This window comes from Felis catus, chromosome X (genome assembly GCF_018350175.1).
Source record: "Felis catus isolate Fca126 chromosome X, F.catus_Fca126_mat1.0, whole genome shotgun sequence".
Lineage (NCBI taxonomy): Eukaryota > Metazoa > Chordata > Mammalia > Carnivora > Felidae > Felis > Felis catus.
This window is the reverse complement of record NC_058386.1, coordinates 57,447,789-57,460,989: the sequence shown is the minus strand read 5'-3', so window position 1 is coordinate 57,460,989 and position 13,201 is coordinate 57,447,789. Positions and strand designations below refer to the sequence as shown.

Genomic DNA, 13,201 nt, shown 5'->3' with positions numbered 1-13,201 from the left:
AAATGAGTAAGTTCTGGGGATCTATATATAATAGTGACTATAGTTAATAATACTGTATTGTATAATTGAAATCTGCTAAGGAATAGATCTTAAGTGTTCTCTTTACACTGAAAAAAATAGGTAACTATGTGAGGTGATGGATGTGTTGCCAATGGGAAATGTGACATCTCCAAATTTATTCTTCTGAGATTGTTACGACTATGCTGGGTTACCTCCATTTCAATATGAATTTTAGGATCAGCATGTGAATATTTGCAAATAAGCCAGTTGGAATTTTGATTGAGATTATACTGAATCTGAGATCAATCTGGGGAGCATTCCATCTTGAGTATATTAAATCTTCCCATTCATGAACATGGGTTATATTTCCATTTATTTTGATATTTAATTAATTCAAAGATGTTTTATAGTTTTTAGTGTATAAGTTTTATACTTGTTAAGTTTATTCCTAAGCATTTTATTCTTATTGATGTTACTATAAATGGAATTATTTTCTTCATTTTCAAATTGGTTTCTAGTGTAAGGAAATACAACCGGCTTTTGTACATTGACGAAATGTACAAATGCCTCGAACCTTGCTGAACTCATGTATTAGTTTTACCAGTTTTTGTAGTAGATCTTCTAGCATTTTATACATACAATATAAGATCATGTCATCTGCTAACAGGGAGATTTTTGCTTCTTCCTTTCCAATCTGGATGCCTTTTATATATTTTTCTTGCTTAAGTGCCCTGGCCAGAACCTCCAGGACAATATGGAATAAAAGCAATGAGAGTGGATATTCTTGTCTTGTTCCTGATCTTAGGGGGAAAGTATCCTGTCTTTCCCTATTAAGTATGATGTTAACTGTGGGATTTTCGTAAATGCCCTTTATCAGGTTGAGAAGTTTCCTTTTACTCCTAGTTTCTTGAGTGTTTTTTATTATGAAAGGGTGATGGATTTTGTCAAATACGTTTTCTATGTCTATTGAGATAATCATGTGGTTCTTATTCTTTATTTTACTGATATGGTGTAATACATTAATTGATTTTCAGATCTTAAGGAAGGCTTGCATTTTTTCAGATGAACCTTACTTGGTCATGGTGTATCATTCTTTTTATATGTTGCTGGATTCAGTTTGTTGATTTTGGAGATTTTCACATCTATATTCTACAGTTTTCTTGGGATGTCTTGTTTTGGTGTCAAGGAAATACTCATAGAATGAGCTGGGAAATGTTTCCTTTGCTTCTGTTTTTCGGAATAGTTTCCAAAAATTTGGTATTATTTCCTCTTTAGTTTTTTTAATTACAAATTTTTTAATGTTTATTTCTTTTTGAGAGAGAGAGTGAGCGAGCAGGGGAGGGACATAGAGAGAGAGAGACACAGAATCTGAAGCAGGCTCCAGGCTCTGAGCTGTCAGTACAGAGCCTAATGCTGAACATTTCTGTTCATCTGCTAGCTTTGGGTTTAGTTTGCTTTTTTTCCCCACTGTCTTAAAGTGGAAGGCTTTTTTTCCCCAGTGTCTTAAAGTGGAAGTCTAGGTTATTGATTTGAGATATTTCTTCATTTTTTAAAAATGTTTACTTATTTTGAGAGTGATAGTGCAAGCAGGGGAGGGGCAGAGGGAGAAGGGGAGAGAGAATCCCAAGCAGGCTCTGCACTGTCAGCACAGGGGCTTGATCTCACAAACCATGAGATCATGACCTGAGCTGAAATTAAGAGACAGACGCTTAACAGACTGAGCCTCCCAGATGCCCCTCACCTTCCCTTTTAGATAAGACATTCTTCTAGGTGAGAGCTCATATAATACTCATCTATTTTCCATGGTATCTAGCAGATAGTACCTTGCATGTAGTAGATGTTTAAGAAATAGCTGCTAAATTCATGAATGTGTCACATTTTTGGAAATAACTAGTTGTTTGAAGAGAGGCTTTAATGCTAGTCAGCCCCGAGAAGGCTTTGTTAGGTAGGCCTTTGAGAAGCTGTAGTTACTTACTCGTTCTTTTAACTGGATTACTTCTTTGTCTTTTTGTTGTTTCCATTGTCTAAACTTCTCAGCATCCTCTTTCATCTGACGCATCAACTGTACCCGCTGGTTTTTCATCACCTGTAAAAACAAAAACCAATACAATTATTAGTCATCTGCACTTATTCTAGGCTGATGTGCAGATGGATAGACTAACTATTAAGAAGAGAGAAAACCCAGAGCTAAGCTGAGAAGGCTGCCAACAGATTTTCTGATTAGGCTTGCAATACCCCTTGCTATGCTTGGGTTTCCAAGTATAGACTACACAGATGAACATGTTGAAGAAATTTTTTAAAAATGTACCGACAGCTAAATTCAGCCCTAAATTCATTGTACATAAATGAAATTTCAGGGAAATATCTACTAAGCCCCAAGGACAAATCCACCTAGCAATCACTGTATTCTAAAGGTTTCCGTATAAGTGGCCTGCCTGTTCACTCCACTTTGCAGATGTCAGAAGTTGAACATTCAATATCTGAAAATATTCTCCAGGTGTCTGTCAGTTTGCAACTAGTTTATGAAATCCTTCTACATAATCATGGAAGGTGGTTAGGATATCACCACAAAAAACTAAGGTATCTTTCTCCTTTGGTTTCAGGGAATCTAACATTAAACTGAATGTTAAAGCAGGGTTTCATTGTTCAGACTCTAGATGACTACCAGCACAATGTCCTGTAAAAGGGGCATTTGTGGAGATTCACACATTTGCAGATGACGGCCCTGCCTGCTACTTTCTCACCTGACAATGCCTCCGTAGTATAATTCTAAATGGAACACCTATGTTTGTAAGTTTTAATGAAACAAACCCAAGGATGAGCATTTATTACCCGTATCTCCTGGTTCAGTTTGGAAACGGTATGCTCTGTGGATTCTTTCAGCTTCAGAAGTTTGGACTGTTCATTGAGTTTCTTCTTCAGATCGGCTATTTGACCCTCTAGCTCCTGGAGACGTTTACGGCGGCGCTCACTCAACCTAAAAACAGACACTATAGGAATGAAGACTAGCAGCAGCAAAGCCTGACTTCAAAAGACATAGACTCCCAGGTTCACAATCCTGATATATATAAAATAGGTGACCAGTTGCATAGTCATCTTCAAATAATGAATACCACCCAAACAACCAAAACTGTCTCAATAATGGGAGCTCAATACCAAGAGTAAAACAATAAATTTTTTGAGGATATAACAATGAAATTGCCTCAATACTTCATTCCCTACTACTAGGTTAAAAGGATGGTTCTTTGAAGATATTTCACTTTAGTTTAGCTGTAAAGGAATAATTTTGGTGATTATTACACTAGTCTGAGATAGAAAGTAAACATGCAGCATAATATTTAAGAAGAATAACTTTAGGGGAGCCTGGGTGGCTCAGTCTGTTAAATGTCCGACTTTGGCTCAGGTCATGCTCTCATGGCTCGTGAGTTTGAGCCCCACATAGGGCTCTCTGCTGACAGAGTGGAGCCTACTTCGGATTCCGTGTCTCCGTCTCTCTCTGCCCCTCCCCTGCTCGCGCTCTGTCTCTCCCAATCTCTCTCAAAAATAAACATTAAAATTTTTTTTAAAGAACATGAACTTTAGACTCAAAGGAGATATAATAGAGTCACAGACTAAAACATAAGGTAGAATAGCCAATAAGGCAGAGGTCTGAGGAAAAGCAGAATATTCTGGTTATCTGCCTTAGTTTTATTCTTAACTGAGGGATGGCTAGATTGGTTTTTCATTTACTAGCCTGGACATTAATTCTATTCACAAGCTAATTTACAGTCTGTACAGGGACAAAGAAACTGTAGCTGTGTGGTAGGTCTGATAATCTTTCAAAATCCAGCTCAAATGCTAACTTCTTATAAGGTCTTCCTTGATCATGCCAGTCTAAACTGATATCCCCTACCTCTGAACTCTTAAAGCAATTACTGCCTAAGAAATTCATTTAGCTACTAATCTACTAATCATATGCTGTGACGGCATTCTTTCACTATCATCATGAGGTATTGTTGAAAATCTCAATTACTTTTCTTTTGTTTAGATCTTCTTTCCACAATTAGGTATAAATCCTGTGGGGGCAGGAAATGGCTCTTTTACTTCTCTATTTCATTTATAACTTCCTCACACACAGTAGGGACTTGAAATAATATTTATTGGATTTATTCTTACTTGGCTTGGTTGACATCCTTCTTTGTTGTCTGAAGTTCAAGAACCAATTCTTCTTTTTCCTTCTGCAGATTGATGACTTCCAACTCTAGATTTTTTATGTTATCCTAGAAATGTTATGGGTCAGAGAGAAAAAAAGCATTGAAAGGCACGAAAGAAAATTTACTTTAAAAAAAAAAAAAAGAAGGGCCACCTGGGTGGTTCAGTTGGTTAAGTGTCCAACTTCGGCTCAGGTCATGATCTCGTGGTTTGTGAGTTTGAGCCCCACGTGGGGCTCTCTGCTGTCAGTGCAGAGCCAGCTTTGGATCCTCTGTCTCCCTCTCTCTCTGCCCCTCCCCCACTTTCTCTCTCAAAAATAAGCAATTACAAAAATAATAAATGAAAAAAGAAAATCAACATTCCACATCTTAAGGAACTATGTGTTCAATTTTACCACTTCAATTACAAACTAAAAACATCAGTCTGTACTTGATTTAAGGAGATGAAAGTTACACCTAGTGGAAAAAGTATAAACTTGGAATCCAAAAGTTTGAACATTGAGTCCAGCACTTAATATCTAAATGTCTTAACAAAAGTCATTTCCTCTCTTTTTAGCCTTAGTTTCAACACATAGGAGAGTTCATATAGCAGGCCTGAGATTGCTATTCTTAAAAAGTATTGCTTGCAAGATTGGCCCTTGGCTCAGGTGTGTGAACTTGGTAGGGTTCTTACCCTTTTGATAAGAATGGCTCATTATGCCAAGAAACAGACTCTCTTTTTAAAGTTTATTTAATTATTTTGAGAGAGGGAGAGAGAATATCCCAAGCAGGCTCCGTACTGTCAGTGTGGAGCCCAACACAGGGCTTGAACCAACAAACTGTGAGATCATGACCTGAGCCGAAATCAAGAGTCCAACTCTTAACCGACTGAGCCACCCAGGTACCCCAACAGACTCTTAACTATAGAGCACAAACTGATGGTTACCAGAGGGGAGGTGGCTGGGGTGAAATGGGTGATGGGGATTAAGGAGTGCCCTTGTGATGAGCACTGGGTGATGTACGGAATTGTTGAATCACTATATTGTACACCTGAAACTAATATGACACTGTATGTTAACTAACTGGAATTAAAATAAAAACTTAAAAAAAACACCTGGACTCCTAGACTCCAGGGAGGTTCCCTGATAGACAACATTTCACACATGTCACAAACCATTGCTGGAGGAATTAAATAATAACTTACTCCACTAGGAGAAGACTCTTGGAAGCTTACATCTGGTTCCCTTCAGACTTTGCCCCATGTGCTTTTTCCTTTTGATGATTTTGTTTTGTATCCTTCTACTGTAATAACTCTTAGCTGTATGACTATATGCCAAGTCCTCTGAATCATCCTGGTGAATCATCAAACCTTGGGGTGGTCTTGGGGACCCTCGAGAGTTTCCCTATCTATGTGAACAATTAACAACACAACTTACCTCACAGGGTTGTTGGGAAGATGAAATAAGATAAAGAAGGGAAGACATTCTGTAAATAGTAAAGAGCTACACAAACATTCTTATATTCAGAACTTTCAAACATATATATTCAATACCTTTTGCAGTTCTGCATACATTTAGGAAATGAATTCTAGAAACTGAAGTTTAGTAGTTTCCAAGATTGGGAAAACCCAATAGATTCCTTCCTGTTCTCATAACCAAAAAATTAAAGGACACCGGCTGAATGAGCAGTTGGTAGCCAAGAAGATTATGTGGTGGTCTTAGACCGGTATTGAAACGACACAAAGAGGCAGGTTAGGTGGGGCTGTATCAGAGAAGCTTTCTAAACAGGCAAGAGCTGTTTTCCACAAAATATAATGAACCACGCTAATACCCAACAAAAATCAGTCTCATTGCTTTATAGCTACCCTGCATATTTAAACTGGCAATAATGTGTGTATGTGTGTGTACACTTAGAGAAGTAACACATGAAAACATTCTGGTTAAAATATAATCCAGATAGTACATATAAAGGGTGAGTCCCCTCTACTGCCCTACTCTTCCAAAATGCCAGTCCCCTATCCAGAAGTAACCACTGTTAACAGACTGGTCCAGACTTCCAGACATTCTTCCTAGACATTTGCATATTATATATGTGGACATTTACATATTCTAGACATTTAAACATATATGTAAATGCCTTAAAATGCATAACTGATAAATATATAAATATATTGTGGCAAATGTCTAGAGTATTTATTTAAATAGATACAAAAATAATATCTGCATATTTGTATGTGTCTATTGGAATGTGTTAAAGGTAAGCAGAATTATACTAAAAGTGTGTATTATTCTGTAACTTTTTTTTTAGTCTTTGAAATTTATTTATATCATTGCATAGAGATCCACCTCATTGTTTTGCCATAATGGAATATTCTTGTGCATGCCTTCTGTACACGCATGCAAGGTTTTTCTAGGGTAGGAACAAGTGGAATTACAGAGTCATGGGGGTACACACTTTTAATTTTTTAAAATTTATTTATTTAGAGAGAGAGAACCAGCGGGGGAGGGGGAGAAAGAGAGGGGAAAATAGGATCCAAAGTGGGTTCCACACTGACAGCAGAGAGCCTGATGTGGCGGCTCAAACTCACGAACTGCAAGATCACGACCACAGCTGAAGTCGGATGCTTAACCGACTGAGCCATCTAGGCACCCCCACACTTGTAATTTTAATAGATACTGCTAAGTTGTCCTCTAAAGTGGCAATTCCAATTTCTATTCTTGCTAGCTAGGTAGGAGAGTACTTATTTCCCTGCACCCTTGTCAACATTTGATATTACTACACTTCAAAATTTTTACCAGTTGGATGGGTGAGAAATAGTATCTTTTCATTATATATGCCACATTTAGTCAAAACTGTCTCACTGACTCCACAAAGGGAGTTAATTGAGTCTTGGGTTACTATAACTCATGGCAATCTTCATTAATCAGATGTATACCTCCTCAAATTTTTCTATAGCAATTCTTCAGTGATAGAAAAACTATTTAGAACAAAAAACTACCTGTATTTTTTAGAAAGAGACAGTGATTTACAGGTGATGGAAAGGTACTGTTTACAATAAGAATTTGTTTCCTCTTAACTTTAAGGTTTGGGAGCTCAAGCATATTGGGTTCCAAGGGAAAAAGGGACAAGATATGTTACTACAGCTCTAGCTCATTCCTAGCACCTCCTCATAGAGTTAGAAGTACACTGGGGATCATATGTCCCCATGTTTCCAGGAGTAAAAGAGTAAAACAGTAAAAGAGAGGAATAATTTCTCAACCTGACCATTAATCCTTTGTTTACCCTGGAAAAGTCAAAATACATTCAACTTTAAAAAGGTGGGGCACCTGGGTAGCTCAGCGGATTAAGTGTCTGACGCTTGGTTTCAGCTCAGGTCATGATCCCACGGTTCGTGAGATTGAGCCTGGCATCGGGCTCCGGGCTGAACGGCATGGAGCCTGCTTGGAATTCTCTCTCCCTCTCTCTCTCTGCTCCTTCCCTACTCTCTTTCTCTCAAAATAAATAAATAAACTTAAAAAAAAGTAGGAAAGCAACCTAAAAAAGGTTGCATTTTATGTCCTGCTAACCTGGAAGCTTGAGCTGCATATTTAATTTGTTCCCCTTGAAATCCCACTAAAATGACCCCCCAAAAGGGTATAAATTAACAAGGATGAAGGAGCAGTCAAGAAATAAACAAATATTTAGAAGAGGAAAATAGTTGAGTAGTGGTAACTGACTTAGCAGAGTGGAAAAAGCTAAAATATGACTCCTATAGGACAAATGCCAAGAAGAAACAAGCCAATTTGTACCATAGAACCACAGAGAGGAGCACAGGTTTCCTCTCTGGAGAGGCCAAATCTGAGAGGCTGGATTCACAGACAGCACATACAGCAGAAGGCAGGGATAAGGTATCATACTGCTGAGGGAATTAAATAAAAGTCTGTACATGACTGGACGGACTCCTTCAACTCCCTTATTTTCTCTAGGTTGCCAGAAAGAAGGCATACCACTACTCTGTCTACACCACTGCAGAGAGAATGACAAATTTCTTTATTGGAAACTGACCACCCAAGATAAACCCATGCATACACAACTTCCTACCAGCTTTTAGTGTCCCACTGTTAAATATGAATGGGTAGCCAAAGATCACTGGAAATTTGAGGAAAGCTTCTTATATGAAAGAAAAGACCAAACACACTAAAGACAGGAATTTGGAGGACCCAGAGGCAAGGCAGGAAGAAAAAGAAAACCTCAAAAAAATGTAATTTCCATTAGAGATGAGCATTGCATCCAAGAAAAAAAAAATAGAAGCATATAAAAAATTAGAGGATTAAAAACATCTTAGAAATTAATAGGCAAATAGGTGCAGAAGGAAATCACCCATAGAGTGGAATAAAGAGATAAAAAATAGAAAATAGGAGGGAAGAGATAAGAAAAGCAGAGACTATATCTAGGAGATCTAATATCTGACTATGAGGAGTGCAAGAAAAGAGAAATGGGAAAAACAGAAAGGGGGCATTATTAAAGAAATAATATAAGAAACCTTCCCATTAAAGAGAATACAAATTTCTAGTTTGAAAGGACCCACCAAGTACAATAAACAAGAAAAGTCCCATACAAAGGCACATCACTGTGAAATTCATTCACACTTGGCAACAAAGAAAAGGTTCTTAAAGTTTCTAGAGCAGGAGTGGTGGTGGCAGTGGAATACAGATCAAATAAAAAGAATCAGGCATTATAATGAACTTCTCAACAGCAATACTGAAAACAGAAGACAGTGAAGAAAAGCCTGCACATTTCTGAAGAAAAGTGATTTCCATTGTAGAATCTAAACCCAACCAACTAACTAACAACAACAGCAACAACAACAACAACAACAACAACAAAAAGCTATTTTCAGGTATGCAATGGTTTAAAACATTTCTCTTTCATGAACACTGTCTCAGAAAGTTATTGGGGTTGTATTTAACCAACACAAAGGGGTATCCCAAGAATGAGGAAGATACAGAATCTGTTTCAACACAGAGATGAGAAGTGAAGCAGATTCCCAGGATGACAGTCCCAGGTTGCCAGCTGGGCAGCAGGCCTACAGAAAGAAAATCAGGACAGAAGATTCCAGGAGGGTTGTCTTCAAGAAAGAAATGGATTGATAAATTATCTGGTATGTTTGACCATATTAGAAGGAGTTTTATAAGTCTGTAAAGAAGTTTGGAGATAAATTATTGACAGGTACATAGAAGACTAAGTAAATGAAAAAATGAGATTATTAACTCTGGGAAATAGAAAAAGCCAAACAAGAAAGGAAGTGGAATCATATGCTATGTGGCTCAGCTGTAAAACATATTTACATAATCATAAAAATTTAAACACTAAATATTCCTTTAATCAAAACTTGTGAGATTACCATTATGAGAGATAAGAGGTGAGGCGGTGTACATGGGTGGTTTTATAAGAGAGCTTTTTCCTATCTTCCATAGTGGGAAATCAATTGATAACATCTGAAACTTTTTTCACAACTGTACTGAACTTATTATTTTTTTATACATAAAGATTAACATTTTAATCATATTAAGTGGACAGTTCAGTGACATTGTGCAACCATCACCACTCTCCATCTCTAGAACTGCCTCATCCTTTTGAGAGGTAGTGCCTACCCATTTAATCAGAATTTCTTGAGACCATTTAATCAGAATTTCTGGAAGCACAGGAAGCTATCCACAAAAGATGTTACATTACAAAATTATTGTGGTTTTAATCAAACCCTGAGTTATTCTAAAATGTAATAGTAACCAGCTATTATTTTCTTTTGTACTCTTGATCCCCTTCACCTATTTCACCCATCTGCCCACCCACTTCCCCTCTGGTAACCACGAGTTTGTTCATTATATTTGAGAGTCTGTGTTTTTGTTTGTCTCTTTTTTGCTTTGATTCCTAAATTGTACACATGAGTGAAATCATATGGTATTTGTCTTTCTCTGACTGACTTATTTCACTTAGCATTACACTTTCTAGATCCATCCATGTTGTTGCAAATGGCAAGATTTCATTCTTTTTTATGGCTGAATAATATTCCATTTGTATATATACCACATCTTCTTTATCCATTCATCTATCAATGGACACTTGGGCTGCTTCCATAATTTGGCTATTGTAAATAATGCCGCAATAAACATAGGGGTGCATATATCTTTTTGAATTAGTGTTTTTGTCTTCTTTGGGTAAGTACCCAGTAGTGGAATTACTGGATTATATGGTAATTCTATTTTTAATCTTTTGAGGAATCTTCACACTGTTTTCCACAGTGGTTGTGCCAGTTTGCATTCCCACCAACAGTGCGTTCCTTTTTCTCCATGCCCTTGCCAACACTTGTTTCTTGTGTTTTTAATTTTAGCCATTCTGACAGGTGTTGAGGTGATATTTCATTATGGCTTTGATCTGCAATGTCTAAAATTTTTAAATTAACGTGTTATACTGCCAACTCTTACCTACAAAAAAATGAATGTAAGTGTCAGATGAAACAGCTTAAAGAATGTAAAGTATAAACCTAGGGAACTGGGCAGAAGGTAGTAGGGCAGGAATTGATTCATTTTTCTGATTATTGTACTGTTTGGCTTTTTAAAATGATACACATGCATTTGCCATAAATATTTATTTTTTTGCATTTGACATAAATAAAAATTAAGTTTTAAAAAAGTTAAACATGACTGTAATAATAAAAAAAGGAAATAAAACCTCTAATGGCAACTCAGTTATTATTTTGGAATACCCTGGGGGAATTCTCTATCCTAAGGAAAAAAAGTGACGAAAATTATTTAGGAGAAACACTTTTCTTGTTTTTACTCTGAAAACTTAGGGGAGCTGGGGGAGAAGCTGCATGATTTCTATAGGGATTTCTTGATATGAAAATAATGACCCGAGGATGGTAGGATGTAGCTTGATGGGGAAACAATCCACCCTTCCCTCTACCAGCCCTGCTAACATCACTTTGTGGATGGGAAACACTGGGCTACAATGGAAAATAAGGTCTGGTTAACCTTGTGGAATAACCTGAAAGCCAAAGACTTGTCTTTCAGTAAAGATCTGATTATTAATTAGCAAGGGCCAGTTAGAACTACCACTAAGTGCCTGGGTGGCTCAGTCGGTTGAGTGTCCAACTTCAGCTCAGGTCATGATCTCCAGGTTTGTGAGTTCAAGTCCCACATCAGTCCCTCTGCTGTCAGTGTGGAGCCTGCTTTGGAACCTCTGTCTCCCTCTCTCTGCCCCTCCTCCTCTGTACATGTGCATCTGTGCTCTCTCCCTCTCTAAATAAACACTAAGAAAAAATTTAAAAACATAGAACTACCACTAAGAAAAACAGTTTAGTCATTTGCCAAGTCAAGTGATATCCATTATTCCCTCTCTTTAAAAAAAAAATTTTTTTTTATAGAGAGAAAGAAAGCACGAAAGCAGGGGAGGGGCAGAGAGAGAAAGAGAGAAAGAGAGAGAGAGAGAGAGAGAGAGAGAGAGAGAGAGAGAGAGAATCCCAAGTAGGCTCTGTGCTGTCAGTGCAGAGCCCAATGTGGGGCTCGAACTCACAAACTGTGAGATCATGACCTGAGCTGAAATCAAGAGTCAGACACTTAACCGACTGAGCCACCCAGGTACCCCATAAGCCTCTTCCTAATTCACACTATAGCCAAGACCATCTACTAAGAGATGTACCTTTCTCAGAATCTCAGTATTGGTATTAGAACAAAATTTCTCCACAAGTAGAGACCACATTTATTATAACATCATTAAACTATTTATTAAATACCTGTTGCATAAGGTAAGGTGTTAGATTAAATGAAACAAAATTGCAGGTTCCCTATCCTGAATGTATCCTTTTTTTGAAACCAACAATACAATTCCAGTTGTACTATGAACATTATGTTGTCTCAACGTCATCAAAAACAGTGTGCCTGGGGCACCTGGGTGGCTTAGTCATTTAAGGTCATGATCGGGTGGTCCATGAATTTGAGCCCCATGTCAGGCTCTGTGCTGACAGCTCAGAGCCTGGATCCTCCTTCGGATTCTGTCTCCCTCTCTCTCTGCCCTCCACCCGCCCCTGCTCCACTCACACACACAAGTGGCAGACACAAACAAATGCTGCTCTGGTAAATATTTTACCTGGTACTGGAACTGAATGGGCTGCAGTTGGTTGTCATTCTGAGTTATCTTTCTGGCTAGGGCCTCTTTCAGTGCAAGAGCTTTATTCAACTCAACCAGCTCCTTAGACATCTGAGCTTGACGTAGAGCATGCTGAGTAGTGAAAGCATCAGAAGACCTGCTGGTTTCTGGACTGGTTTCCACTTGCTGGAAAAGATCAAAATGATGACTTGTAAGAGAAACAAGCAATTAGAGATCCTTAGGCCCTACTTCATCAGGTCGGTCTCATAGCCACTTCTCCATTACTGGTACCCCTGTTCTTTTAAAAATATGGCTTCTCATACATTTGCTTTAAACATCTGAAATGAGTCGAGCCTAGCCTCTTTCCCTGTTCTCACAGCACCTTGTTTCTTACATCTTTTAACTGACTCTTAGAGTAAACTGAGTTTCTTGCTCTTTCCTTTATTGATCTAGCTAACATTTCTTACTTTCATCTCATTCTAAGGGATCTTTACAAGAGAAAGAGTTCTGGAAATGGCACTTTAGGAATGGTGGAAATGGAGAAGAGGCTTCATTATCCCTTTATAATCCCGAAAGATTTGGGAACATAATGGTTGCCTTCATAACTGAAAAGGGGGTGTTCACCCATCACTTAAAATAAAAGTTTTTTTTTTAAATTTTTTTTTTCAACGTTTATTTATTTTTGGGACAGAGAGAGACAGAGCATGAACGGGGGAGGGGCAAAGAGAGAGGGAGACACAGAATCGGAAACAGGCTCCAGGCTCTGAGCCATCAGCCCAGAGCCTGACGCGGGGCTCGAACTCACAGACCGTGAGATCGTGACCTGGCTGAAGTCGGACGCTTAACCGACTGCGCCACCCAGGCGCCCCAAAATAAAAGTAGTTTTAATCCAGAATGAAGGGCAC

At 38.1% G+C, this 13,201-nt stretch overlaps 1 protein-coding gene across 1 annotated transcript in view; it reads right to left on the bottom strand.

Annotated features, from left to right (window-relative positions):
* KIF4A (kinesin family member 4A) overlaps positions 1-13,201 on the bottom strand; it is a 121,684-nt gene that overhangs the window by 41,316 nt on the left and 67,167 nt on the right. The window contains exons 14-17 of the mRNA XM_004000594.5: positions 12,297-12,482; positions 4,156-4,259; positions 2,833-2,977; positions 1,976-2,086 (exon numbers count right to left, since the gene is read on the bottom strand). Coding sequence (XP_004000643.2) covers positions 1,976-2,086; positions 2,833-2,977; positions 4,156-4,259; positions 12,297-12,482 — 546 coding nt within the window. The remainder of the gene's footprint in view (positions 1-1,975; positions 2,087-2,832; positions 2,978-4,155; positions 4,260-12,296; positions 12,483-13,201) is intronic.